This window comes from Fusarium tjaetaba (genome assembly GCF_013396195.1).
Source record: "Fusarium tjaetaba strain NRRL 66243 chromosome Unknown NRRL66243_c0000281, whole genome shotgun sequence".
NCBI lineage: Eukaryota > Fungi > Ascomycota > Sordariomycetes > Hypocreales > Nectriaceae > Fusarium > Fusarium tjaetaba.
Window position 1 is genome coordinate 48035 of NW_023501477.1, and position 23773 is coordinate 71807.

Sequence of the window (23773 nt, forward strand, 5' to 3'; positions counted from 1 at the left end):
GTGGTGTTTGTAATTTGGAGTATAGTCTCGTTGATAAATAACTTATCAAAAACTGTCCTTGATTCATTTCGATAAAAGCGATTACATTCATTTAAGAGAATGACTTCTAAGCCTGTCAGCTTTGTGAAGTTGATGAAATTTAATGCAGCTAGGGTAGGTAAGTCGCGCTATAATAATAATTCCAATGTGATAATTGTCTTATCCTTATCGGTCGGCAAGATAAGATTAGCGCTATTCACAAGACATCACGTGAACTATCAAGCACGGACAATGTTCGGCTAAGAGTAAGTTAAGATAAACCTAAGATAGAGGTAAGATAAGATAAGACATGTGAGAAATACTGCACCTTTTAATGATAGTTTACTGGAGCACTATAGACCTCCTAATTGGATGATGGCGAAGGCTACTGAGGTAGTTTGCTATAATTAATCCTTAGGTTGTCTAAAAGTCCTTATCTATTGCTTTATTATAATATTCCATACAGCACCCTGTCGCTTAGCCCGACAATCAGCCACCAACCAGTCGCCATCACCTCACTCACCAGAGCCTAGGTACAATAGGCCCACTGTAATAATCGACAGAGACTTTTTGCGAGCTCTGATCTGTTAAATCCCAGCCAATGATCGATACATATAGTTCTTTATTAATATACTTAAAGATGAACTCCTCAGCCAGCCTTTTGGCCATTCGTAATAACAAAGTACTTCTTCGTAAACGGCCCCACGGAAGTCCATGTAACCTTCAAACCGGATGGCAGCGCAAAGATATCTCCGCCCTTGAAGCTGTGTACCTTTCCACTCTCGTGCTCCTCAATCTTGATCTCACCCTCGAGGACCATGATAGTCTCATCTCCAAGAGGAGAGCTGTACTCAAAGGTAGTTGTCCCATCGGCCGTAGCGCCTGGCAGCCCTCGTCCACTTCGCCAGACACCGACATTAAGGAGACCTGTAGACCCCGTCTTCCGAACTAATCTCAGCTCACCTGCCGTCTGTGATCCTTTTCCTGGCTCATCCCAGGTATACGGCGCCCAGTCATCAGGGTTGTCGTTAATATTGCCGACGAACAGCTCGTCGCTCTTGGTACCGTCGACAGGGGCATCCCAAATAACCCAGAACTTTTTGAGGAACGGTCCGTGGACATGCCACTTGAGGTCGAGGTGCTTAGGGTGCGCTAGGATATCACCCGCCTTGAAGTGATATTTCTTGCCTGAAGCTGTAGCCAGGACATCTGCAGAACCCTCTAGCAGGACCATGGTCTCGTCACCAAGGGGAGCCGAGTAGACGATATCGACAGTGCCATCATCGTTACATCCAGCAATGCCAGGCCCCGTCCGCCACAGACCAGCTGCCAGATTGCCGCCAGTTGTGCCTCCAGTGCGGATGGTGACAACCTCACCCTTTGACTGAGCACCGTGGAGGGGGTCATCCCAATTGAAAGGAGTCCATGTGCCGGTTGAGTTGCGAGAACCGTGCTCGAGCTCGCGTACAGGGGCGGGCGCTGCCATGTTGAGTAGCAATTGAGATAAGAGGAGAGATGATAACTCAGATGAATTGGTGTGGTTGAGCTTTGACCTTGACGGCAAGTTATTGCTTTTGAAGGCGGATTCGAGTGGCTAATAAAGATTACTGGAGTGGAGAGGCGGTCAACTCCTCATTGTTTGCAAGGATGCCCCCATTCTCTCTGCAGCCCGAGTCAGCACAGGGTTACATGGGAGGTCTGCATGGAGACCCTTACGCATGTACGTTTGACTAAGGCCAAGCATGCGCTGCAGATGACAAGGGTGCAGAGTGCAATGGTCGATTAGAGGATCACAACGGTTCGCTCTCTTCAGAAATAAGCAGCCGGCTTGTGGATTAGATCTGCTCGCGTCAGTCCGAAACATTGTAGGAATTTAAATACGAAGTTGCGCGGCATTTTTCGCTGTAACCCTACCGCCAGAAGGACGCATGGAAAATCTCTTATCATAAACGTGATTTGTTATTCCATGCAAAAAGTGATAAATGAAATGCATGTTGGTTCAAGGCTGGCATGGACCCTGGTCGGTTTGTGAGCCAACAGGTAAGGACCAGCCTGAAAGCTGAAAATGACCACGTAAACTATCTAATGAATGTTTTCGAAGTGTTTCGGGCTACGTAGCACGGCACGGGACGTTAATTAAGCGTTGGAGATAAGAGACATTATTATGTGCAGTACACCCGGCACTAAATTATTAGAGACAAGAGACAAGAGACAAGAGACAATGCAATTGTTTGCTCGTGGGATGAAGATTTTAGAGCCAACAGTGGAACAAGGGTCTTGTCCGGGGTATGATACGAGATGGCGTTGATTGCCATCCAATCGCAGGACGTTGCATTGATGCACTGATAAACAGGTAACATTGTGTTAATACGAATATGCAACCGATAATTCAACTATCAACTGTTTGGTCCTTTTACTCCGAAAGTATATCTTCCGCAATCGCTGTCGATATCAGACCAGAACCGAGATACCAGCCTTATTCCAAGCAAGGATCGGAAGTTTCTTCAACTGCATGCAAGGCCCTGAGACCAAGTATCGTAAGGCATGATACAACGGTTTGCAAGAGGTAAGACAGCCGAAAGTTTATTTACACGACGAATCATACTGTATAAGCACTACAACGCTACGCGCGGCACAGATGGCTACGAGTTGGACGCCAAATGCCGCTCTGCCAGCCCTGCACGGTCAAGGGTTCAGATCCTGCTTATCCACACGCTGAAGCGTAACTGGGCGGGGTGACCTTCCGGTACCTGTAGCTGCCGCTGCGGGTAGCAGTGATCGTCGTTCTGATCATGCAATTGTGCCTAACTAACCCCCGCCAACCATCCCGTATTTAGATCCTACAAACTTTACAAAGTGGACAAGCGACAGTTTCCACCCGTCGCAGTTTGAATGCTAGTACCGGGATCGCGTGTGGCGTTTGACTTATTCTCTCTTGTCTCTTATCCCCGGGTTTCGCCTCGAAACACGGTAATTACAATGACAAGAGGCGTTTTCCAGGATTCAAGTTTCCGATGGAGTGCCGATCTGCCCCTGAAATCCTCGGGTTCATTCGCGGTAGTTTATATAACAATTAAAGAAGCTTTTCGTATTAATTGCCTTCCCCTTCTCGTACATGTCTTCCAGCGCCCCGGACATTTTTGAACGACTATTCCCAGCATGGCACTTACGGTTCAGCCTCATGGGCTCGCCATGGTGCAGCTGGTGAGCTCCATCATCTTTGGCATCTTGAGCACGATTGTCATATTTCTGCGGGCCCAGATTCGCTTTCGGGATAAGGTTTTTGGCGTGGATGATGCACTCATGACTGCAGGATACGTAAGCAGTCTTTCTGGCCGTTCATCACTCGAGCGATGCTGCTGACACTCTTGGCGCTAGGTACTCTTCTCATGTCTCGTTGGTATATCGTGTCAAGCTACCTATTATGGAATGGGTACACACGATAATGAATTACCAGAAGGGATAGTACAACACGGCAGGCAGGTAAGACAAGACATTGGACCCCCTGGTCTACCTCATGGCTAACAAGTCATCGTCTCTTTTAGTTCGTCTGGCTGTTCCAGATCTTCTACTGCGCCGCCCTCGTTTTCATCAAAGCCTCGATTTGTACCACTCTCCTCCGGATCGCCGTCGCGCCGATACATCGCATCATCGCTTGGGCGACCTTGATTATGTCTATTTGCGCAGCCCTCATTGTTTTCATCAGCTTGTTTGTTCTTTGCAGACCACTACCAGCTACGTGGACAGGCGAAGGAACTTGCGCGACGCCGTCGGCCCTGGCAATCCTGAGTTACTTTGTGTCGGCGGCATCCTTGGTCACTGACTTGGTATGCGCAATACTGCCTGGTTTTATGCTTTATAAGGCCCAGATGAAGACAGCAACCAAGATCTCGATCAGTTTGGTTCTTGGAATGGGTGCTCTGTATGTAAAACCCTTGCATTTCCGGGGGAGTCTATCAGAAACTAACTATGAGCAGTGCATCGATAGCCACGATCATACGAATGCCTTACATGAAGTTCTACTTCCATCCCGAAAAGGACTATCTATGTCAGTCCCCGCTCTCCTCTCTTCTCGAGGTATCCAACTAATACATATTACAGACCGAGTCTGCAACGTCGCCTTATGGTGTTTGTTCGAAACGGGAATTGGTATCGTGGCTGGGTGTTTGCCGCCACTACGAAAGCTAGTCAAACGCTGGGTCAACTTCGACTCTTCACATGGTCATTCTTCGGGGAACACACCATATGGCAAAAACAGTTCACTTGGAGTCACGACCAAGGTAGGGACAACAAGCCGCAAGCCAAGAATTCCGACGACTGGTGGGATTTCTACTGGGGGCGAGTGGGAGCGACTTGATGATGATTCGTCGAAGCGACGGATTCATGTCACCGTGGATATGGAGATGCATACCATGGAGAACGGTGCCTCGTCCGTGGGGTCGCAGGATTCTATTGAGGAACTCGCCAGACCGATTTGATAACGACAATGTTAGATACCACTATATTAGAGCCTTTAATTACTGGAAATAAAAGCGCCAAAGCTGCAATTGGGAGTAACAAAGATGGTGACTTTTGCCATGCTTATGGTCTAGCTGAGAAATAAACATAGCAGATATTTAGATTTATCTACATCTGGAAAGTCAGGGACTCATCGAATGAGACTGGGAAAAGTGATATATTTGTCTAGAATTCTTAACTCCCGACAGAAATGCTGCACTAGCCTTCAATTTAGGATTATCTAAATGTCATTTCAGAGTAACAAGCTCTTCTATATTTCTCAAAATCGCTGTTCATCCATGTAATCTATATATAAGCAGTACGCAACAAGTACTTAGCCAGCTCACTAAGAGGCCTTTAGTATCTTAAGTCTTTGGATAACTTTATCTCAGAGCGTAATGAAGACTGATAAGTCCTCTCCACAGATGATGTCTCAATCCCAAAACCCCTTGCCACCCCAGGTATTACCAACATTAACTCTTGATGACTCTGTAGTATTAACCTCATCCACATGATTGACTGTACTAACCCGAATCCCCTGTGAATTTGAGAACGACCCTGTTACAAATGAGTTGCCGACGTTGACCATTCCTGGTCCAGTGATCTTTCCAGCAGTGTTTTTGCCAGCGATTTCCATGATCTTATTCTTGGAGGCATCAGACAACAAAGGGTCTAACCCTTCAGCGGCATCGTGGATCACTTCCAATTCCTGCTCGTCATTTACCTCCTCAATCTCCATCTCGACTAATTGACTCGCGACCTGTGAGGTGCCAGGAAAAACCTTCTCCAAGTCTTCAATTGACGCGATAATGTCCTCAATCACTCTTCCCATATAGTTCTTATCATAGAGTGCCCAGCCAGTCTTTTTCATCAATCCCAGACTCTTATATCGCTGTTTAGTAAACACGTCGAAACGACTATGCACACGCTGCGAAACAGCGCCAAGATCTGCTTCCGTGCAAATACTCAGACCCTCCTCTCCCGTTCTGGGTTTGTAGCGTCTGGAGACCTTGTACGCGGCCTCAAATCTGGCCACTATTTCTTCTAGAATGCCTTGAGCGAGAACAACCGTGGGATCGGCTGGATCGGTCAAACTAAATCGTCGGTCATTGTTGATGTTGATTGATGCTCCCCATCTTGCTAGTCGGCATTTGGCGACGTCGAGCCGGAGTTGATAGCGCGAGAAGTCTTGGCTGAAATGTTTAGCGATCTGGATGTAGTTGAAACAATCGACGCAGTTGTTAAATAGGCCAGCCATGCTTATGGCGCCAGCGACAGTGCCAAATATCTCAGCCATGATTTCTTTTGTAACTCAAGGTTATCAGTCGAAGAAACGGACCACTTTGGTGAGCTATTTTCACTTCAAGCCGTTGGTTGTTGGTTCCAAGTGGGGCATCTTCAGCCACGCAGATTCAAGGCAGACACCTTCAAATCTCTGTTGTGATTGGATATAGTCTTGTTGCCTCTTCTCTCCCCCTCTCTTTCAACCCTTGCGTGACATTCTGCCTCAATCTCTCTTTCACTTGCCTCGCTGAGATTGACTATGCCATTTCGATCACCGGTGTCACAATGGAGAGTTCAACCTCCAGCACTGTGCAGTCTCTGAACGCATCTGGCTCTTCCAGAGTGCACGTCGGCAACAGCTACAGCATAACGCACCACCATGGCAGAGGCTCCGATGATGATGGAGCAAAGAAATACCTGGAAGAACTGCGCTCGACCGATCCCCGTGATGACAAAGCCAGGATTGAGCAGACTAATGGCGGTTTGTTGAAGGATTCGTACGTTTGGATCCTTGACAGCCCCGAATTCATTACATGGCGCGATGAAAGCAAGGCTGGTCGGCTTTTGTGGATCAGAGGAGACCCTGGCAAAGGGAAGACAATGCTACTGTGCGGTCTCGTCAACGAGCTGCAGCCTTTGACGAGGCTAGACGGCTCGCAGAACAGCAAGACAGTATCCTATTTCTTCTGTCAAGCTACAAACTCTGGCCTGAACAACTATACAGCAATCTTGAAGGGTCTCATCTACTTACTAGTAATTCAACACCCAACTGCTGTGTCTCATCTGGACGACAAGGAAGACAAAGACCACTGGAACTATAAGGTGTCCCTGGAAGGAACCTTTCGCAAAATATTGGAAGATCCAGGTCTTGGAGAGGTATACTTGCTTGTAGATGCCCTGGATGAGTGCGTCGAAGACCTTCCCCTCCTCTTGGCACTGATTTCCAGTACATCCTCACGCGCCAAGTGGATTGCCACCAGCCGCAATCGCTGCGAGATTGAAGAGCTTTTTGGAGAGGCATCATCAAAACTAGCACTGTCTTTGGAACTCCACGAAGGGTCTGTTTCTAGAGCTGTCGATAGTTACATCAACTACCGAACTCGTCAGTTAGCTGAGAGGAAGAAACTCAAGAAGAGTACTTTACAGCAAATCCATGACCACCTATCTCAGCACGCCCATGGAACCTTTCTCTGGGTGGCATTGGTATGCCAGCGACTAGAGAGATGCCGAGCTTGGGAAATTCCCAATCAACTATCACAATTTCCCCAGGGCCTTAACCAGCTCTATGCGAAGATGATGGAGCAAATCCACAAGTCTGTCAGTTGCGACCTCTACATTAGGATCCTTGCTGTCGCATCAACGGTCTTCCGCCCTCTCACCTTTGCAGAGTTAATAGCTATGGAGGATCTGCAGATAGATGAGGAGCTAGTTCCTGATCTCATCGTGGAATGTGGTTCATTTCTGACGACAAAAGAGAGCTCTGTTGTGTTCATCCACCAGTCTGCCAAAGACTTTCTGCTCAGGGAGTCAAGCACTTTACTCTTTCAATCTGGACTTGCGCATCATCAATACAACCTTTTTGAAAGGTGTATCGCTATGCTACAAAGCCTTCATCCAGATATCTATGGCTTGGTCTATCCGGGAGTCTCATTGAAGGAAGCTCTTCGGAATTGTCCAGATCCAGATCCACTAGAGACCATCAAATATTCATGTGTTTTCTGGGCTGACCATATGCAAGAGGCATATAAACTCTCCATTCAGAGCGAAGAGAACAGCGACATCCGATGGATTGACACGGTTCATGGTTTTATTAATGAAAAGTTCTTGTTCTGGTTAGAGGCCCTTGCTCTATGTCGAAACCTATCAGCAGCACTGAAAGCTTTGGTATTCGTGAGGGACTTACCAGTTGTACGTTTCAAATTTATCCACATGGCGCAAAGTCGGCCTTACTAATCGATTCTAATAGCAAGGGCAAGGAAGCTACAAGGCCCTGATCGAGGATGCCCTCAGATTCTCACACTATTTCTCCTCTATAATTGAACGATACCCGCTTCAGGCATACGCCTCTGGTTTGCTCTTCAGCCCGAGCGATAGCCTTATTCGCCGTCGATTCGAACAGTACACCTCGAAAATCTTCTCCCAAGGTCCAAAAGTCGACAATAAGTGGAGCCCAATTCGGAGCGTTTTTGCATATGACGGGCTTGAAATTAGGAGTATGAGCTTTGCGCCAACAAGTCAAATACTAGTTATAAACGCATGGGATACATTGGTCAGATGGAACGTCAGCCAAGAGCCTATACCCAACGTCATGGAAAGAGAGGGTGTCCATGAGAAAATTGCACTGTCATCAGATGGGAAGTGGTTAGCAATTATCGATTTTGACCCAAGCTCCGAGTTCGAGACCGACCAGTCATCAGCTCAATACGAACTTCAAATTCACGACTGGACTTTGAACAGGATAACTTGGCGTCAAGAGCTTGACAACCCTGAAGTTTTGGGCATGGCGATCTCACCTGACAGTCAGTACCTGCTACTGTGCTATGAGACAATTTTGGTGATCTATGATATTGGCGGTGGACTACGTCGACGGTACACCCTCGAGAAGGCACTGCCTTATTCAGGTCCCGCTAGATATTTCGATGACATATACTTCTCCTTCTCATCCGACGGTTCTTGGGTAGCGTTTCACATGCGCCACAAGACGCAGATCTGGGTCCTTAACTTGAGAACAGGCAAGCAGTACAACAATGGCAACTGGAAGGATATTTCGCCTATAAATGACACAAAATTCATCCCCAGTACACACTTGCTCATGTTTTGCGATAGTGGAAACAACATTTATCACTGGAATGTTGTTGAGCAAAACTGTGAGATGTGGAGTCACATTGACTACTCTTTCTCTCATTTAGCAATCCCACACTCTGATTCTTGGATGCTTCTGAGTGGGCCATATGGACTCTTTATATGTGATCGTTCTTGCCGCCGTGCTCGACAGGTAGTTGGCTTGCCGTGGCTACCAGATTGGGAAGCAATTGCGATTTCATTCGATGACCAGGCAATTGCATGTGGCTTTCAAACCGAGATATGGATCTTGAATACTAATACCCTTTTGGCTGATGAGCAATCTGCAACACAAGATACTTACAGAAAACTCCACATCTCTGATAACGGGCAATTGATAGCGCACGATCTAGGTCGCAATGTTGAAGTATGGGACGCATTGACAGGCGACATGCTATGCTCGTTGACTCTGGACGATGTCAATCGTCCAAGCATCCAAAATATCACCTTCGCACCCAAGGATCGCTACCTATTAGTCAGCGGCCTGCAATCAATCCTTGGATGGGACTTAGACGATGAGAGCTCGCAAAGAGTCTCGGGTGATTTTGGCAGTGGACCCATTGCAGTCTCAGACAGTGGATATAATGGCGACCGGTGGGCAGCTGCACGTCAATCTATGGGCGACGTTTCCGTATGGAATCTCACAACATTAGAACAGAACAGGATTTTCAGACAACCGGACAATCTATCACAGGAAGCTGCCTCAATAGCCTTTGCCGGCAACCAATTGGGGATCCTATGGATCTCTAAGAAGGGTTCACCAGGTACTTCCCCATTTCTCCTCTACGATGTTGGCACCGGGCAACAGCTCTCTGGAATCAATTTTGTGGAGTATTATGGCGGCACACGCTTGTCCCTTTTCAATAAGCCAAAACTTAAATTGTTTTTGAGTGGAACTTGGGTTATGTTTCATCCCGGCCCAAACACTTCATTATTCTTCTTGAAAATGAGCACAGATGGTAATAAAATCGAAGTTCGCAATAGGTTCTGGCACGTCTCCCTTCTTGACGACTCAACAGTGTCCACTGATCAAGGAGTATTTCACCTGAGTCTTGCTGGCTCGAGTTCGAGTAAGCCTTCTGAAATATATACTTTGAACAGGTTTGGAATGGCCAGGATGAGTCGGGAAGTCCCAGAGCCCCTAGGGATCACTTTCAGTGAATATGCTTACTATGAACCCTCTGCATGGATATGGTTTGACGGGAGGCCGCTATTATGGAGAAATACACAGTACTGGGAAAATATTATAGCAATAGGCCATGATTATATCATGCTTCAGTCATCCAATGGTGTCGACTTTATCCGTTTTGCAAAGGATGCAGATAAAGTACTACGCCAGGCTATAAAGAACTTATCATGATTGGAACTCGAGCTTTATGCATCAAAGAAGAGGAGTGCATGCGTGAAAGAAAAGTAGATACTAAAAGCCCAGGAAAGTTTCGAAAATAGATTCAATGTGGTTAACTTAGCCCCGGCTTTTGATGAAACACGGTAGCGAGTTGGCACAGAAATGTGTCTGACGGCGGGTCTAGGGAACTTACTGCAAACCTGGTGGGTGTGACCGGGTTGCAAAGAGTGATGTCAACGATATTGATGAGTACGATTATCGGTATCGTACTAACCGATTCAAGAGAGGCCGGTCATCATTCACCTCATTAGAGCCAATGCTTTCATATAACCTCAAGAAGTGGTAGCTCCTGGATCGCGCGGTGAAGGTGAAAGGAATGCTGACGATGGTGAGTTCAAAGGCGTAGGCGAGACGCGACCCGCCAAGCGCGCTGAGCCACGTGAGTGCATCTGTCGTTCGGTTTGGCCACGTGGACTCGGCATCGATTTGCCGGCTTGGCCGATGAACGGGTTTGAGGCTGAATGGCTTGGATGATTAGCTAGACTGTTGGGTGAAGCCCTGTTTGAAGCAGAACTGCCAGAATGGAGACACAGTAGTCATAGCACATTGCGCATCGTGTTGAGGTTCTCGTAATTATGATCTGGTTAAACATGTGAGCCCACCATGACTGTCGTGAACATGAACAATGGCCGAGACTGTTTGCTGACAGCTGCGTTTGTTCCCGTGCCCAAAGGCGAAAAATCGACGCTAACCAGGTAGGATGATGATCTGATGCAACCCTGGGATCTGTGGAGCCTGTTAAGGAGGGGAGGCCAGAAAACCGAGGACCTAATCTTAAACACTAAAAAAGCTCAGGTAAGTTTAGTTCAATTCCATAGAGCTGTAGACCACTTTATTCTGGCACCCTAATTACCCTGATTCCCGGCGTACTGTCCCCCAACCTCACGTCGTTATCCCCAAGCGCATGCGGATTTACGAGAGATTTGCAAATGGCATGCGACCGAGAAGGTTCCCGCTTATTACTCTTAAGTCTAGCTTACAGCGTCGCACAAACAAACAACTCACATTCCGAGTTCTGGAAGGGCCGAATGCGACACCAAGTCACGTATGCGGTAATACCACAGAATAATCGAGCTGTCATCATTTCGTTTTTAAAAATGGCATCAAAGTAAGCGACTTACCCGAGGCTACTCGAGAAAATACGGTAGTACAATGGGCTGATTGGGGAGCACGGGGTAGCGTGATACGGGTTTGCGGGGGATTTTTCCGCCTCCAACGGGCAGCCGGCCCGTCGAATCATGCGGCTCTACGAGTTTTTCCCTCTATTCAATGGAGCTAACCCCAGATGAGGGTCGTCCTTGGGGAAAATATCCGCTTTATTAGGCTGGTCGGCCCAGTTTAGCCTATATTCGCGGGCCGGGGTACTGGGGTAAATTACAGGACCCGGTTAATAGGTTAATTTGTAACGACGACTGACAGGGCCATCTCATATTTAATGTCCAGCTTGGCGCCAAGTTTGTCTTTTACTCTTTTTGCTATCACACTTGCATTTTGTGGCTTTTTTCTTCCCTACCAATTCTGTTACATTCTATATCACAATGGTGGGCTTCGCCGTCGGTACGGCTACGACCAAGCAGGACCTCGCCGTCGCGCAGGCTGAGGCTCCTCAGCTCGCAAAGGTCAAGTGGTGGGCTGACCCTGGAATGCGCGTGCTGTACTTTTACGCCGCGATTCTGTGTGTCTGCTCTGCCACGACTGGTTACGATGGGTAAGAAAGAGAGCCAAGCGATCGCCCAGATACTTGGCGATGAAATCAGGCTAACGCGGAGGTTTTTTTTTTTTTAGATCCATGTTGAACACGTCGCAGGCCATGGACGACTGGCAGGATTACTTTAACCATCCTACGGGCTCCAAGCTTGGCATTCTCAACTCCATCTACCAGATTGGTAGCATTGCCAGTTTCCCCTTCGCGTGCGTTGTTTCTGTCTGCGGGGTGGCAATTGGTGGAAACGAAACAGAGAGACTAACTTTGTTGGGCGTAGTCCATTTATGGCTGATCACTTTGGCCGAAAGATCCCCATCGCAACGGGATGTCTTATCATGATTCTCGGCGCTTTCATCTCAGCCTTCACCGATGGCTTCGGCAGTATGTTATTAATCAACTGAGGTATTAAATAGCGCTGATGGATTCTTTACAGTGTACCTTGGTGGTCGATTCCTCGTCGGTTTCGGAAACTCTCTTGCACAGCTCTCTTGCCCCGTTCTCCTCACCGAGATCTGCCATCCTCAGCACCGTGCCATCGTCTCCGCCATCTACAACTGCTTGTGGAACTTGGGTGCCACTCGTAAGTAAATTCTTCACACGTTTTGCCTCAAGCAACTCCTAACGAATATCCACAGTCTGTGCTTTCATCGGTCTTGGTACGATCAACATCAACAGCAACTGGTCATGGCGATCCATCACCCTCATCCAAGCCGTGCCATCTTTGATCCAGATTTCCTTCATCTGGTGGATCCCCGAGTCTCCCCGTTGGCTCATGGCTCACGAGCGTCATGAGGAAGCCCTTAACATCCTTGCCAAGTATCACGCCAACGGCGACGCCAACAACGCCACTGTGCAGTTTGAGTACACTGAGATTAAGGACACAATCGCCCTCGAGTACCAAGCTCAGAAGAATGGCAGCTACCTTGACTTCCTTCGAACCCGTGGTAACCGTTACCGTCTCATGCTCTTGATCTCCCTTGGTATTATCTCGCAGTACTCCGGAAATGCTCTCATCAGCAACTATTCCAACATTATCTATGAGGGCGCTGGTATCAAGGACCAGGCCCAGAAGACTGGATTGAACGCTGGAGAGAATATGCTCAAGCTTTTCGTCGCTATTGGCTGCTCCATGGGAATTGATAAATTCGGACGTCGTCCTCTCTTCCTCACTGCCACTGTCGGTATGTACAAGTCCCCCCTCAGTAATTAGTTTGTGACGCTGACTTTGCAATTTTAGGTATGCTGTTGTTCTTCTTGGCCTGGACCATTGTTGCCGCCCGCTTCGAGGCCGGTGGCGAGGTCGAGATCAAGCGCCTTGGATACCCCCAGATCGCCCTCATCTGGCTCTTCGACGTCTGCTACTCCATCGCCTGGTCTGGTCTTATCGTCGCCTACGCCCTGGAGATCTGCCCCTTCAGACTCCGTGCCCGTGGTCTCACCATCATGAACTTCTTCATCCAGGTTGCCCTCACCATTGGCAACCAGACCAACCCCATCGCCCTCGAGAACCTTCCCAACAAATGGAACTTCTGGTGCTTCTACACTGTAAGTGCCCCCTTTTGACTTTACCGTAACATTCAGAAGACTAATAGAGAAATAGGTTTGGATCGCTGTCGAGCTCGCCTTCGTCTTCTTCTTCTACGTCGAGACTAAGGGGCCTACTCTGGAGGAGATTGCTAGAATCTTCGACGGTGATGACGCTAATGTCGCACAAGTCGACCTCAAGGACACTGAGAAGCAGGCTGTCCTTGAGACCACGGAGCAGGTGCATCATGATGAGCGCAGGGACTTGTAATTGTCTCAAAGTTGGAATGGAACTTTATCAACACCGGCGTCATTGACGTCGGACACACCTAATAGTTTGATGCCTTCTTGCTAGAAGTCCGCAAAACGACTGGACACCTTTATAAATACACCACGTCTTACTGAATCTACCTTACAAGCCTGAACCTTGATCTTGATCCTGCCTGGCAACTATCGCTGCTATTAGCATTATAACTCTATTTTAGCCAGTTAAAAATGTCTTCTAAGTTAGGTAACTATATTTACTATTAGTATTTCTTATTACCTATATATTAATAAAGTACATCTTATATTAATTTAGAGAAATAACTTTATAATTCTTTTGAATTATATAGCCTTAGGTATTGTTTCTTTATATAATTTAAATCTTAAGCTCATATTAGCATAGACATTTAACTCTCTAGTATGTATATTTTAACCTTCTTTATAAGAGCTATTTTTTGATAAATGTAAAGCCTTTTTATATAAGGGCCTAGTCATATTGTCCTTCTAGGAATGACAATACAAATGTGTCCACAATTCCAGTCTTGCTACCCTCTGATAGCTTTGTTGCATACTGCTTGTAATTCATCAAGTCCGCACACGCGTAGCCTGACTGTATAGTATTCCAATTGTGAACAGTCCAAATAAGCAACATGCTGACACAGCAATCCAGCCAGGGACGAACGCATATGGAACCATAGCCAAGGATAGAAATAAGAAGGCTGTAACCAGTAAGGACCATAAGATTGCTGAGGCGATTATTCCAATACACTCCCATCTTCTACTCCAGGCTTCATCAAAAGTACCGTTAGCTCTGTGTTTGTAGATAGTCAAAAGGCTGGAACTATAACCAGCAACTGCAATGGCAAGGATAAAACAGAGCCATGCCGCACCAAGAAATGTTCGAACGCGGTGCATTGTAAATGGAGGTTGCTCCGGTTCCCAGATCTCGGCAGGATCAGTCATCTGCCCAATAGCAACAGCGAAGGTAGAGGCGCCAAAGATCGACACGCCAAATACAAGTGTGATGAACATTTTGTATTCTTCAACAGACGAGGGTAAGCTGGCATGGGAAACCAACGATGGTGGCGCCGGCGAGTGTATCCTTGGCGTCTCCATGATTTGTGACGTTTCGGTCTTGACAATGGTCGGCTTGATTGTTTTAGACACATCAGGTGGATGAGTTATTTCGGCCATTCTGACTAGCTCTGCCCGAAGCATGTAGGAGAAGACTGGAAGGAGGAATGAAGAAAAGTGAAAGCCTGATTTATAATCTGATCGGTCACTGACAACAGCATCCTGACGTAACACGCTACCAGCGTCAGCCCCAGCCAGTATCAGGGATGCTGCATGTACCGAGCCAATGGAAATTTGCCACGAGAATCCATCTGGGCCATCTGGTAGGCCTCATGGTAATCGAATGAGGGTATTTTCAACAAAGAGACAGCCTCACTTTCATGCGGCTTTCTCTCAAGCTTGATTACGCAACAATATCTGTTACTCAGCCAAATCTGACGCAACACAAGGTCATCATTAATCTCGAAGGACAAGTGGTTGTCATGGATAATATACTGCGACTCTTTTACAGGGTCGCAATATACCTATATGTATGCATATACATGCTTATCCTGGCCCGATAACCTTGCTAACGAGAAATACAAGATAATATCTATATTTGGAGAAACCTCCAATTGCCAACAAAACACGAAAGGCAGGGCCTCTCCTTCGGGTACAGAGGGATTGAAGATTCTTGCTGATCCTCACGATCCCTCCATTGAGTAAGCGCGTTGACAAGAAACTATGGTTGTGTGTCAATTTCTAACTCGGGCACAAGTATTGTTGCTGTTCACGGTCTTGACGGCCACTGGAAAAGGTCATGGACAGCGGACAATGGGACTTTCTGGCTTCAAGATCTTCTTCCATCGCTTGTGCCTAAAGCTCGGATCCTCGCCTTTAGTTACGACTCACGCACCCGAGGTAGTGATGCGCCACTCACACTTGACATATCAGAACATGGGAGAGAGCTGGTTTCAGAGTTGAGCATTACACGCCAACTGACACAAGTACGCTTTATGACCTATCTCATCATGGTAGGGATACATACTGATGGTAACCAAATAGACTGAAAAGATCCCAATAATATTCATTGGCCACAGCTTGGGAGGGCTCGTTATCAAAAGTGTAGGTTGACAATCATGCAATCTTTTACCTCTGTGGCTGCATCTAACCTTTTTACTGCTAAAGGCCCTTGTGCATTCAGACATGGCTCGAATAGGCCACCTTGAGCGTTATCGATCCATAAAGCTCTCAACGTATGGTGTATTGTATCTCGGAACTCCACATCAGGGCGGTGAAGGTGTCAATATTGCAAAAGTTGTGACCAGGGTCTTATCAACAGTCAGTCACACAAACCTCAAGCTACTCGAACAGATCACACCAAATTCAGAATGGCTTCAAGACCTTCAATCTCGCTATCTCTCCATCAGCCAAGAGTTCGAGACGGTATACTACTACGAGACACAAAAAACACCACTACCAGTAGGGTCTCTACTTGTATGTCTGGTGGAGAACTCCTGTCTTGACTACATATATCCTAATTCGGAGAATAGATTGTGCCTAAGTATTCTGCCGTAGTATTCGGCGCCACCAATTCTGAGGCAGTACCATTAGCGGATAATCACAAGACCATGGCAAAATTTACTGGCATTAACAGTCCAAGCTTTCAAAAGATTGTCAAAAGGGTATTAGCATTCAGTAATCTGGCGACCGAAAGGGTTAACTGGAACTGGAGGCTCTGGAATAATGAAAAAGGTATATTAACCCTAGCGGCCATAAGAACTTGACAGCTGACATTCCATCGCCACAAGAACTATGATTGTCGTTCGACCGCCAGAAGGCTATTGAGGAAATTAATAAAGCACACATGGTCGACAGGGAGTTCGAAATCGGGATTACCTTCCCAAGCATTCGCAATCGTAACTTTGTTGGGCGAGAAGATGCACTACGGCAAGTCGAAAGCCTGCTTATACAATCTTCTAACCGTGGACAAATGAAGCTACTGGTTCTATATGGCACTGGTGGTATGGGCAAGACACAAATAGCACTCGAATATGCTCACAGAACGCGAAGGAAGTACTCGTCGATTTTCTGGATTGATGGTGCACGTAATGACACAGCAGCAGAAAGTGTCTTGTCATCACTGCGGAGCATCAAGCGACACTATATCGCCAGAGGGTTACAAGAGAACCCACGGTTCCACCTTGTTGAGCAGGCTCTCACAGATATGACGGCGAATGATCAGAGCAGCCTCCAGCAGACCTTTCGCAACTGGCTATCTTACGACGAAAATTGTTCTTGGTTAGTCGTTATTGATAACGTCGACGATCTTGAGGAATTTGACTTCAAAAGTTGGTTGCCATCAACTCCCTGTGGATCCCTAATCGTGACCAGCCGTCGATCAGACTTGGCAATTAGTTGGAACTCACTCGAAATTAACGAGCTGGATGAACAAGAGGCCCTTTTGCTCTTAAACCAGACAGGCAACCTGGATCTTGCTCGAGGAACGAAAGGTTGGTACCTATCTATCTACTCCCTGCAGCGATCTAACGTTAGGAATAGAGTGGGAAAGCTCATTAACACTGGTGCGGACATTGGGATGGTCACCCCTCGGGGTATCTCAGGCTGGAGCCTATATCGCAATGTCAAAGACGCGGGAGCCAGTGTCCCACTACCTTGATCAATATAGAAGATATCCGAAAGACCTGTTGGCTCAAAGAGCGACAGGAATGCCTTGGGACATGGGGACAGATACTATTTTGACAACATGGGAAATATCTTACAGCACAATTGCCTCCAGGGACCAGTTGGCCGCCCGAATCCTATTATTATGCGGCTATCTATCTCCGACGGCGATTCAAAGAGAGATCTTCCTTGGCCAAACTGTTTTAAAAGCCGAAGGTGCTTACACCATTGCAAACAAAACTTCACCTGCTAACAGCTCCCAGAATTTGAAATAAATCAAGCATTCAACTTACTCTATGCCTTTTCATTCTTCAAACTGGCACCGGGTTCTTGTGCTGGACCCATATCTATGCACCCGTTGGTGCACCTTTGGGCACGTCTTCGGCTAGGAATAGTCGAGCAGAGACAGGTAGCCCGAGAAATGGCTGCAATACTTCACAACGTTTCAGCAATTCGTCATTCGATCCAGTCCTACCAGACCCATGTGGCACAGATCTTTGAAGTATTTCGAAAATGGAGTCCTTGTGATACACCCCCAATGCAAACCCTTAAAATCACCCCTATGGATTCAAAGGAGCTAGCATCGATGCCGATCCGGAATCTTAGCAACTGGGATAGAGCTGAAGGTTACCTCATGTACCTCAGAGGCCGAGCAGAAGCGATTTGGCGGTATGTGAGAAAAATATATATAACAGATAGATACTCCGGGCTAGCCGACTGGGAGCTTATGTACACATTTCAAGACTATTGGGATGGTAGCAGAGGGACCAACTTTCTGGAATGGGTTGTTTGCCATCACCTCAGGAATTTACCTGCACACCATTCTCGTGTGCTAGAACTGCTGGGAAACTACGTGAACGATCTTTATTACTACGATTCCGGTGATTTGTCACAGATTCGAGCTTGGTACCAATGGCTTTTGCACGCAAGGCACGAGTGCTTGGTCCGGAACACCCTGCAACAGCTGGAGCATACATGGGGCTTGGAACGTCATCTCCAAGTTGCAAGGAAGGGATGAAACTTTTACAGAGGGCCTCTGAACTACGTATCAAAGTCCTTGGGTATAATGATACACTTACCCAAAATGCAATCAACTCCTTCATCAATCGTGCCAACGACTGCTTCAGAGACTATGAGAACCTGGAAAGGGCACAATGGTTTATTGATTACATGGATATCAAAGGGGAAGAGTCGGTTAGGGAATCATTTTCAGCTGATATTGTGGGTTATGAGCGAGGGATTCGATGGGAGTCCCCCAACACATCCCCCCCTGCCGTGCTAGCTGCCCGCTTGATGGAGAATGGAAGATTTCTGACGGCAATGAAGTTCCTACCTAAGGAACTGTGGGGGTTTAAAGATGTCCTTGAAGTGTTTTTTGAAAAGCTGCCGTCACTCAACAAAATTCAGATGCGCGTCGTCGCGCTGAACCTGATCAGGTTTGCTGAAAACGAAATTGCGATACAATACGTGGTCGTTGACAGAAACGGACACTACCTTCTTAAGTCCTATGAGGGTACATACACCCTACATGTTCACATGGCGGCGTTGTATAGATTGGGAGGATTCCAGCTCCTTATCAACCCCTTGGTCCTAATTTCGGAGCCGGATTCTGTGCGATGGGCTCTCGACGACATGGCATGTAGTCCGAGGACTGGATGGGCTGAGGAACAGTCCGAGGCCTGGGAATGGGAGACTGTTTGGGGGGAATGGCAAGAAGGATTCCTGATGATGGTCGAGCTTTCGGTTAAAGAGGAAGAAGGGACCGGGATGTTAAGGTATACCCTTGTGATTCCGTTGTCGAAATTGGGGACCGATAGAACCATGGAAGCTTCAAGGGCAAAGTGGTACGCAACGCTCTGTTCAATGGGTAACAGAGGCCTCCAAGTGGATTCCTTCCTCGTCCTGACGGGGAAAGCATTGCCAGGGTCGTCACGATTCCAGCAGTTGAGGCCTAAAATTTAAAGCATGGGCAATTGTGTTGGGTAGCTGGTATACTGCCCGGATTGACTTTGATAAGAGTGTTATTTTGAGTTGATAGTCCTCACAGCTGATGGCTCACATCACGCGCCTCACACATACAGTAGCCAAGACGTTCGAACCTCAAAAGAGTCTTGCACTTCCTTCGGATGAGATTTACAAACTGGCTGGAAGCACTGAGCCTGATAAATGAACTTTCTAGAGCAATCAAAACCATAATGGTTTTAGAAGCTGCACTGGTAAACACATGTCGGTTCGATAAGTACATTACCAACTAATACTGAAATAGGCAGACAAGGATATGTCGGAGCTTACTGACTTCGCCTACGATGCTCGTCGGTTTATCTACTATCACAAGCCTGCTATCGAAATCGCCCCACTTCAGGTATACGCATCTGCCCTCATATTTAGCCCCCAGTGCAGTGTTGTTCGCAAAAGATTCTCTTCCCAGATGCCGGAGTGGATCGTGATGAAGCCAGAGATGGATACCGATTGGGATACTCTAACACAAACAATTTCTACTCCTGCGGACCTGGAATATGCCAGCTACTCTCCTGATGGTCGCAACCTAGCTGTTTCACATCGCGGGGGCTTTTTTATCTATAAGACAGTCTCAGGTGATTTGCTTCACGAAGAATACCATCATACGTTTTGTCGTATACAAGGATATTCCCCAGATGGGCTATTGCTTTGCTGTATATCTGGTGACGACATCCTTATTCTTGATGCAACCACGTTTAAGGTGATGGAGAAACTGAATCTCAAGGTCGATGCATGCTTTTTCTTACCGGATGGCAACAGACTTACAGTTGTGCAAGAAGAAGACGTTGCCGTATTTGACTGGAAGACTGGAGAATGTCTTTCCAGGCTCAACCACATTATCGGAAAAGCTCGTAAACCGGCCCTGTTGTCAGCAACTCAAATTGTAACCATCTCACCAGGTGGGACAGAGTTCAGAATTTGGGATTTATTTACAAGCGATTGCAAGCGTATATTCGATTGGGACGCCAGAAGGATTCATACAGTGGTCTGCTCAGGAGACGATATTCGACTTTGGTCTTTGGATGATACACAGACCTGGGTCCACAAACAGTACTTGAGCTACCCGCACAACTGGAGCTGTTTCACATTCTCGACCAATAACAGCACCCTAATCTCAGGCTCAGTTGACAATTTTATCAGGGTCTGGGATAATACAGGGGTGTGTGTTAGGGTACTCAAGGGGCACTCTAAGATGATCAAGTTCTTATCAGTGTGTGAAACCCAGCTAGCATCTATCAGCGAGGATGAAGATATCAAGCTTTGGAATTTGTCTGATATTTCCTCAGAGCGAGGCAGGCAGAAAAGACGGTCATCGGTACTGACATGCAGTTCTTCCTTTCGATCGTCACAGCAGACTTTTTGTTTTGACAATGATATTCCGATTGATAGCCTGTTTTTCTCTCCTACTGGCATAATGTTGGGGTCACTATGGTACGGAAGGACGCACATTTGGGACACGGTGACAAATATCTGCACAAATATCCTTCTTTGTGGCGCCGCTTCAGGCCCTGACGGGGTGAGCTTCACGCCTGATGACAGACTATTGGCAATGAAGGACCTGGATGGAAATTTAGTCGTTTGCGAAACGAATCTCATGACGCAGACTCATTCTTTCAAGTCAAAAGATTTCGCGTATTTGGCCATATCTGATGATGGGGGGCGCGTGGCATCATTGTCTAACTTCCCCACTGGCGGAGAATGGGTCTTGGAATTCTGGGGTTTGATCCAAGTTGCTGGAACGCAAAGTCATAGTGTCTCCGAAAGTCTGCCGATTGGACAATTGAAAACGGGCAGCAGATTTCTGCACTCGGAAGATTGGAAGTTTCTGGTCGTATCCGAGACCTTTACCAGATTAATGGTCCCGTATCGGAAGTCGCATTACTGGGTGGGTGAAGAGTTTCGATACTCCACTGCATTTAAATCCGAGGAAATGCCTTTGGCATTTTTCCGAGATAGTGAATGGCTCTTGACATGCGACAAGGGATCAGACTCCTTTGCTTTGAGATGGATGATCATCCCCTTTATCCCCATCCTTACGAAAGTTCTTGGATCCCTTCAAACAGATGCTCCACCATATAATGGGCCGGAACTCAAGGAAACTCTTTGTAGAATACCGACTCGGTATGGCTTACCGGCTGTTGGCGAACCTAACGACTTCAAAGGCACAAGACGTATTGGATGGGGCTTGTCCATCGACATGAATTGGATTCTGCCGGGGGGGGGGTGAAAAAATGCTTTGGATACCTACCGAATATCGCCGTATGGCTTTGGATGTTAATGCTTTGCGAGTAGCCTTTGTGTGCGCTTCGGGACAGATAAAGATCATGAGGTTCCAACAGGAACCTGGTGCAGGAAGATTAGGGTTTTAGTAGTGTTGGTGGCTATAGAGTCTGGTTCTTAAGATAAATGCGTCTTTGCTCTTATGGTGGTTTTATGCGAGGCCCAGATATTGCCCCAGGCCGGGGGGTCCTCGTTGCCGCCTGCGAGGCTGGAATGATATACAGATCGCGTTTTAATCCCCTTCGTCGGTCTATCTGAATGTCATCTATGTACCTTTCTGATATTACGTATCCGTTTAATATTGTGAAATATATATTTCGTATTGTGACTCAGCGTCGACGCGGCAGAAGCAAAGACCTGACGTGAACTCAGATACCAAGGGTATACTACCCAAGGTCTCGAAACTCTGCAGCAAGCCAAGTTAAACTTGCCCAAGTCTTATTGGCATCTAGACGAGATATCTCAAACTGTCTTGTCTCCTCTTGGCGCTTGTTACTTTCATTCCTTATGTCACAATAGATGGACAATATGGCTGCAGAAGTGGTCATAACAAGTAGCTCCATGCAGTCGAACATTGCCAGTGCGCTTTAAAACATGACTTATTTTCATATAGAGGTGGAAAAGCGAGACATTCAGTTGGCTCCTAGAGTGATTTGGGGTCCTCGTATTCCGGATCTAGATAGTCTTTGCCTTGCCTGGAAGCGATTTCAGCAACTCCAGAAGTGCCCGGATACCAATGTTATAAATGTTGAAGGTCCACCATGGCTCTTGGTTCTTGTACGATGTTTTATCTCTCAATCAAAACAGCCCTTATAAAACATACTAAGGATTTTGAAAAGAATGCTGTGTGATATCCGGCTTCCCTCCCGGTAGCATCATACGAAATGGCCAACCTTGGGAATGATATATCTCAACAGCTACTCTCTGAAGCCAAGTAGTAGGCACAACAGGAATCCAGAATTCGCACTTCTCACACGCCAATATTTTCAGTCCCGTTGTCCATGACCGATGAGCCTCGCCTTTATCGCTGATAGAGAGTTGGGCATGAGCCAGGGACAAGTAACACACAGCGGCTATGAACCCACTAGATGATCCCAGCGCCTGCATGTGGCTAACCTCCTCTAGCGCAAATGTCCAGCGGCGTATGGCTTCACCAGGGTCTACCCTTATATGTGCTATGCGAGCTGATGCTAGTAGTGCCCTTATATGTAGCTGTTGGTCGTTGATATCATCTCGACAGAGAGGTAGATCTGCCAGTAACTCCCCCAGTGCTGACTCTGCTGCATCGATTCGTTTCAGACCGATGTTTGCCTCTACCTGTGCCAGAATCACCCTTCGGATTCCGCGACGCACGCGGTCGCTTGGATCAATACGCCCAAGCTCAGGCTCCAGTATCCCCATAGCTTTGCCGTACTCTCCCATCTCGCAGTAGACATCAGCTAATCTCCCAAGCAAGACTCGACGCGAGTTTCTAGGTATAGGTTTGATTCGACCCAGTGACAGAAACTGCTCTAGAGACGCCCTCGCTGCATCAAAATCGCCTATGGACTGGAAGTAGCGCGCTGCCGTACTCTGGAGCCGAAAGGTCACCTCCATATCCAGAGTTGATAATGGCTGCTGTGCTTCCCACTTATAGGCAAACGACGGTACATCAGTATCGTAGCACTTGATCTTATTTTCCATTTGAGAAATATGTAGGCGGCCCTCAAGTGCATGGTCCCGACGAGTACTCGGGCGTGGCCCTCGCCACAGAAAGTCGCGTATGTGCGTTTCCGACTTAGCGAGCTCTCCGTCAACTCTATAGAGTATACTGGGAAATAGTACGACAGAGGCATGGAGATAGTAGGGCATTGACTTTCGTAGTACCAGTTTGGCTTGGTTAACTGCAGCACGGCGGATGGCAAGTGAGTCTCTTTCGCAGAAATACAAGACGGCTTCGACAACATGGGTCCTGAGGGACGTTGATATCTCGCATGTTTTCAAGAGCCTTTCTAGTATTGGCCAGACTTGTTGTTTCATCGACGGTGACCTGTGACACCAGGATCAGTGTTGTTGTAGAAGGTCCGGGATATATCCTACCAGTCCGTGTTCCCCTTGTAGCACAGTGGGCAAACAAAACAGATGAGCTTCAGAGCTGTGGTCTCGAGAACTTCCATCGTTTGTGGCGTCAAGGCTTCCTCGAGGCTCGACATTCG

The 23773-nt window shown here is 47.2% G+C and overlaps 6 protein-coding genes across 6 annotated transcripts; 4 read left to right on the forward strand and 2 right to left on the reverse strand.

Annotated features, from left to right (window-relative positions):
- Nucleotides 1–667: 667 nt before the first annotated feature.
- On the reverse strand, nucleotides 668–1504 carry FTJAE_11395 (uncharacterized protein; the record flags this gene model as incomplete). Its single annotated transcript, XM_037344333.1, has 1 exon — nucleotides 668–1504. The coding sequence occupies one exon, from the start codon at nucleotides 1502–1504 to the stop codon at nucleotides 668–670; it is 837 nt and encodes a 278-aa protein (XP_037201466.1).
- Nucleotides 1505–3210: 1706 nt separating this feature from the next.
- Nucleotides 3211–4496, forward strand: FTJAE_11396 (integral membrane protein PTH11; the record flags this gene model as incomplete). The annotated part of the gene is made up of 4 exons (XM_037344334.1): nucleotides 3211–3336; nucleotides 3564–3940; nucleotides 3996–4066; nucleotides 4120–4496. The coding sequence occupies 4 exons, from the start codon at nucleotides 3211–3213 to the stop codon at nucleotides 4494–4496; spliced, it is 951 nt and encodes a 316-aa protein (XP_037201467.1).
- Nucleotides 4497–4948: 452 nt separating this feature from the next.
- Nucleotides 4949–5812, reverse strand: FTJAE_11397 (HETS; the record flags this gene model as incomplete). The annotated part of the gene is made up of 1 exon (XM_037344335.1): nucleotides 4949–5812. One exon carries the CDS (start codon nucleotides 5810–5812, stop codon nucleotides 4949–4951), a length of 864 nt encoding a protein of 287 aa, XP_037201468.1.
- A 272-nt stretch (nucleotides 5813–6084) lies between these two features.
- FTJAE_11398 (heterokaryon incompatibility protein het-E-1) lies at nucleotides 6085–9801 on the forward strand (the record flags this gene model as incomplete). Its single annotated transcript, XM_037344336.1, has 3 exons — nucleotides 6085–7707; nucleotides 7766–9676; nucleotides 9742–9801. 3 exons carry the CDS (start codon nucleotides 6085–6087, stop codon nucleotides 9799–9801), a joined length of 3594 nt encoding a protein of 1197 aa, XP_037201469.1.
- Nucleotides 9802–11586: 1785 nt separating this feature from the next.
- Nucleotides 11587–13548, forward strand: FTJAE_11399 (hexose transporter; the record flags this gene model as incomplete). Its single annotated transcript, XM_037344337.1, has 7 exons — nucleotides 11587–11756; nucleotides 11834–11959; nucleotides 12031–12134; nucleotides 12187–12333; nucleotides 12389–12934; nucleotides 12991–13298; nucleotides 13354–13548. The coding sequence occupies 7 exons, from the start codon at nucleotides 11587–11589 to the stop codon at nucleotides 13546–13548; spliced, it is 1596 nt and encodes a 531-aa protein (XP_037201470.1).
- Nucleotides 13549–16461: 2913 nt separating this feature from the next.
- Nucleotides 16462–20324, forward strand: FTJAE_11400 (eukaryotic translation initiation factor 3; the record flags this gene model as incomplete). The annotated part of the gene is made up of 6 exons (XM_037344340.1): nucleotides 16462–17107; nucleotides 17543–17948; nucleotides 18182–19054; nucleotides 19108–19123; nucleotides 19546–20165; nucleotides 20207–20324. 6 exons carry the CDS (start codon nucleotides 16462–16464, stop codon nucleotides 20322–20324), a joined length of 2679 nt encoding a protein of 892 aa, XP_037201471.1.
- Nucleotides 20325–23773: the final 3449 nt, after the last annotated feature.